The sequence below is a fragment of the Arachis duranensis genome, chromosome 3, assembly GCF_000817695.3.
Source record: "Arachis duranensis cultivar V14167 chromosome 3, aradu.V14167.gnm2.J7QH, whole genome shotgun sequence".
Lineage (NCBI taxonomy): Eukaryota > Viridiplantae > Streptophyta > Magnoliopsida > Fabales > Fabaceae > Arachis > Arachis duranensis.
The window spans coordinates 116767376-116773375 of NC_029774.3; the positions used below are offsets into that span (position 1 = coordinate 116767376).

The following is a 6000-nucleotide window of genomic DNA, read 5'->3' on the forward strand; positions in this document are numbered from 1 at the left end:
TGATAAATAATGGAAATATATCAGATTAGAGGTCCCATCAATATCATTTCCAAACCTTTCGTTGATTCACTATCATCACATAAAATTAATTTGTAAGTGGAAGGGACGATTACCACATACAGGAATACGAATTAAAGTAGTTTTACATATTTAAGCAACATATATAGCACAACATATAATTATTAGTTCATCAATATTCTTGGCGTATTAATTAATGGAGGGACACGTTTATAATAACCAAATCCACCTACGGTTTTGTAATGTACCGTAATTGTTTTGGAGTTTAGGTAGCACTGTGCTTTATATGAATAGGAGAAGTATATATAGGATATTAATATATTATCTGTCAATTTATTACTAACAATAATTAATATTAAAGACACTTTAACTAAAAGACATATGTATAAAGAAATATATTTAGGAGACACATCTACTACAAAGATATTTTAATTAGACACAATTATAAAAAAAATATTTTTATTAGATACATTTAAAAAGACATTTTTATTAAATATAGGTATAAATAAGAGTTACAGAAATTGGTAAAATTTTTGTTAGTTAACTAGCGAGATTGATATGAATAATATCGTGGTGGGAGCAATTCTCGGGTAGGAAATTAAATGTTACAATGATCTACTATATCTAACCCAAACACTAAAGAAAAGTAAGCATACAGAATATGAATAGATTGTAAAAGTAGCACTAGCAGTGTATGACCGAATCCTACGGTGTCTCCTCTTAGATACTCACTTATTCACATTTAATTTGGCTAATTATGATGATCATAATTGAATATATATCTTGACTCTTCTAATATAGAAATTCTCCTAAACTGAAATTACAATCACAGTTTTATATATGTATACATGTCACCAAAAAAAATATGTATACATATTACGTATATAAAGAAAATGATTACCAATTATACACTACTGTATATAGTGATTCTTAATTCCTAAAACATAATTAAAGCGTGGTTAATTTGACAAAACATGCTAGTAAGTACTAAGAAAAATGATCGAGAGTACTAACTAGAGTAATTGGTGTTTTAGTATTTCTATAGATCGTTAATATAGACTATAATTGAATATTCAAAGATTTATGTGTGCGGTAAAAATTAGTTATAATATATTCGTATATAAATATGTGTGTTATATTACAAATTTTTTAATAATTATATTACGTATATACAAAATATTATTATCAAATTAATTAATTACGTAAAATAATATTAAAATACATCACATATATTTATATATTTACGTATATTTATATAACTGAATTATATATTTTTAACTGAATAATCAGCTATTATAATAATTAAATCTGTCATAAGAAAATTATTTAACCTGTTATAATAGAATAATTAAATTTTTTTATAAAATACTAAATATATATTTGTATACCGTAACTAATTAATAGTTGATTTTTTATATATTGATTATATATAAAGGACTATTTTTAGTATATGATTGTTAAATATAATATGAAAAGAATAATGCTTGAAATTGGTTTCTAACAAACCTGATTTTTTATTTTATATTTTATTAAACAAATAAACAGTGTAAACCTAAAAAAAAGCGTGTAAATATGTTATGACGAAGAAATTATACGGACCGGTGCTGCCAGCGCCACAAACCGAGTTGCTTCTTTTTAAAATACAAAGTTCATAGTAAATAATTGAACGCTAAGACTTGTTCGTTTTTTTATTTTAAAAGAGAAAAAGAATGTTTCTGTTCCTTTTAACATCTTAGTTTCGTTTGTTGGAGCGAACTTAGTTCGATGTTGTTGAACTAGATTCAGCGATCGAGCACCTTAGATGTATCAGCACATTTAAGCACAAAAAAGACGCTACTGTAAAAGTAATCCTCTGAAAGACTGAAGCATAATATATTATTGGCTATTAGGCATAAATGATCAATCATGATTTTGAACTGAGGAAGGCTGTGGAAGATTCCTTCAGCTTTTGTATTAGATGTTTTTATTTATTTTCCTTGCTAATAATTTAAAATCAGGGGATGGTAAAGCTTTTGGAAATGAGGAGCTCGCATATTTAATTTCTTAATATTTTGTGAGTAACAGGAAAGTATAGATCAAATCATGACTTGTTTATGGGATATCGTCAAAACAATAGCATAAAGTTATTTATTGTTATATATATTTTTATTTATAGATGGATGTATATATTTCAATTCGTTTAATTTCTTGAAGCGATTTAATTTGAAAAGTGCTAATAATAAAATATAACTATGGTTGCTCTGGTTTTGCTTTATGCAATTCAGCAACCCTGACTCTAATTTGGTTGCTTGCCCGCCTCTCATTATATTCCCCAAAATAAAATATATAATAAATAATTAATAATAAACTAAAGACTTTTTTGTTTTGACTAAATGTCGTCTCTGCATACTATATAAATTTTTTATGTACATTAACAATTAATTATCAATATTTATTTTAAATAAATAGTTGATTTTTAGTATAAAGTAAATTATTATATGTACATAAATGTAAAATGTGTGGCCTAAGATGGGCAGTATTTGAGAATGAGAAGCATATAATTAAGACAGTTTGACCATATATAGATGGAGCCTACCATTGATGAGTAGTAGTGATATTTTCTAGGCAAAATTAAAGCAGAAGGGAAGGGATGAGAGGCAACCTCCCTACTTTAATTTATCTTAGAAGAAAAAGGTTAGACAAGTATCCCTTTCTATTTTCTTTCCCTCCCTCATCACCAGTCACTTGAAACCCTAATAGCCTTACCCTCCTAAGTCCTAACTTGCAAACACAAAAGAGAGTAAGATACATATTTAAGTGCGTGCGTGCGTTGGAGTGTTTCCCCCAAACCCCATACCTATGAAACTCTCAAAGTCTTTCCATTAATGGATTCGGGTAACAGCAGCGGGAGTATGAGCAGCGGTGCTGATGAAGAGAACGAGTCACGCGCCCACTCGCTCTCTTCTTCTTACATGACACCACCTCCTCCCTTCACCACCGCCACTAACAACACGCAGCAGCACCTGTTCCTGCAGGATCCTCTACTATCAAACTACCTTGACATCATGTGGTCCAAACCCAACAACCAATCGGATCTAGCTGCCTCCTTCATCATACCTTCTTCATCACAACAAGAACAAGCTGGAGGTGTCGCTGATGTGGCAACTAATCAGCAAAACCAGGGGGTCCCTGCTTCTTCCCCACCCAACAGAGAGGTGAGAGCCAACCCCAAGAAACGGTCTAGAGCTTCTAGGCGTGCACCTACAACTGTGCTCACCACAGACACCAGCAATTTCCGAGCCATGGTTCAGGAATTCACCGGCATCCCAGCTCCTCCTTTCCCAAGAACCAGGTTCGATCTATTTGCTTCTTCTTCTTCTTCCGCTCTCCTGGACCCCTCACCGCCACCGCCATCTTATCTTCTTCGCCCTTTCCCACAGAGACTACTTAACAACCACCCTCTTCCCCCACCCTCCATCGTCCACAACTCAACTACTGCCATTAACTTCCAACAACCCATCTCTTCTTTAGGTACTCTCAGCTTCCAGAACATGCTACAGCAAGCACCACCTCCAAACTACCCTTCTCATCATCATCATGCTGCTTCTGTTGCCGCCCAAGTGGGACTGAGGCAACAAGCGCATCTTAACAACGAGAACAGGTTGCTGAGTAGTAGTAGTAATGATTCATCAAGGGAGGAATGGGCCCAGAGAAGAAGTGATGGTCAAGGAGAAGAAGCTCTCTACACTGACGTTGCAGAAAACACACTACTCACAAATACTGCCGCCAAAGTACAACACTACTCTTCGAATACTAAGGGGACAGATCAGTGTACAACTCAAGGTATGCTAGAATCATTGATTCATTCTTCTTCTCCTCATAATTTAAGACCGATAACACAATATGATGAGGACAACAACAATGACATACAACACAAACAACATTATTAATTGCTTTATGTTTGTTTCTCATTTCGTAAAGTTTGAAGCAACTCAGTCACTGTAGTATCAATCAAAGACAGAATCCAATCTCTTGCTTCGCATTGTCATCTTAACCACAACCATCACATTAATTAATTAAACTAGACACTCTTCTTCTTTTTCTTTTCTTTTATCTGTAGTTGTGTACATTAGTAGAAATATGTATCTTTATTTTTGCTATTTTACTCTTAATTAATTATTTTTATTTTGCTTTAATTAATCATCATAATATATATACAACTGTGAATGTTGGTTTTGACTTTGACGAGTTTTGAAGTGCAGCTTACGCGTTAATCAAACAACACAAACAAATGCATCCCTTTCTCTATTTCTTTTCTCTGTCCTTATATTATAATACGTCATCCATTCTCATTTGCCTTCTAATAATGCCTCTAAATTAAAGCCCTCTAATTTCTTCTACTTCTTTTAATTGTTTTTTATAACACCGATTAAATATATCTATGAGTCTACATTGTAGGAGTAATTGGCGGCGAGATTTCGGGATTACATAGCCGCCGCAATCTTGTTTTATTGAAATCAAAGTCATCTTTCATGTGTTGTTTTCATTTTCAACTTTCAAAGTTATAATCTTACCACTAAATACTAACAACACTCTACACATGGCTATGTATGTATGTATGTGCATGGGTCCATATAATTCTTTTCATCTTTTCTTTGAAAACAAAAGAAGAAAACGAAAGAGAGACAGGTAACAGTTGACGAAAACGTCTCATGCTTGCGCATTCAAGACACAATCCCTGCTCTTTAATCTTTTGCCGATTTTTCTTTCTTTCTCTCAATTCTTTTATGCATTTTAGGAATAATACGACATCCGTGATCACTCGTGATTTATACTGCCAAAATACTATGTAGCCAAGTATATATGTATGACGCGTCTTCATTGGGTTTTTTAGTTTTTGATTTGGTTAAACTTAATTATCTTATACTTTGTTTCCTTTTTTTTTCTTGATACATTATACTTGTTTCTTTAAGAGGTTAGACCTCCTTCACTTAAATGATGTATTTATTTTCTGAAATTTTTGGTAACAAATAATATTAGTCACAAACAGACACACAACCATTAATAAATACTAAATAAAGTAAATTTTGACTATTTTTTTTTGTGTTTCTAAGATTACTGTTTGTAAAATGTAAATTAATACATATTCATTTCAAATTACACTAGTTTAAGAATATAACCGGTGGCATAAAAAAATGGTAGAAATTTATTATATTTATTTAGATTGTATTTTCAGATATATATATATATATATATATAAGATAAAATCATTCCTGAAACATTGAAATTGAAATTTGTAAACAAAGTCCCCTGGATTATTTAAATGATCATTTTTATATTTCTTTTAAAAAAATCGTGCATCCATATATTCACTGCATACCATACATGTTAAGTTAACTTGCAGTAATATCTAGTACTACTGACCCCATAGGCCGTACGGAGGCTTGTGGGGGTAGTTCAATCTTTTGGTGTTGTTTCTTATGTTTTTGTTTTGCCTGATTATCATGTATACCACTATTTTATTTATAGAAAAGTAAAGTATTAAAAACAGTATTTGTCAATAATTCAAAAGAAAAATGTCATCAAAAAAAGTTTATCTAATTTATTATGATACGCTATGGAAAAGTAAATATAACATGGACAGGGTTAACTATAGTCTATATTATTTGATTTAGTTTTTTAATAGGACTTTTCTTTAGAATATGATGCCAAATTTGCATTTGCTAGCTTCGCAAATCGGCGGAAAGTGAAAATTGTATACGATTGAGGCTAATGTTTCCACAGTTTGTATAACCTTTTAACTCATGAGTCTCATGCCAACAGCGGCAATTCCAATTCAAATTATAAGAACGTGTACTTTGTTGTTTCATTTATATCATAGATCACTGCGGCAACTTATCCACGAAACAAAACACATCTCTTGTTACTACACTGATTTACTAGATTTCAGTCACTCTAGTACAATCTAACTATCTTCATAAGGGATTAATAAACTAAAAATAG

General features: G+C 31.6%; 1 protein-coding gene across 1 annotated transcript; it reads left to right on the plus strand.

Moving 5' to 3' along the window:
• Positions 1-2593: 2593 nt before the first annotated feature.
• On the plus strand, positions 2594-4236 carry LOC107480511 (uncharacterized). Its single transcript, XM_016100662.3, has one exon. The coding sequence runs from the start codon at positions 2883-2885 to the stop codon at positions 3945-3947; it is 1065 nt and encodes a 354-aa protein (XP_015956148.1). The 5' UTR covers positions 2594-2882; the 3' UTR covers positions 3948-4236.
• The last annotated feature ends 1764 nt before the right edge of the window (positions 4237-6000 follow it).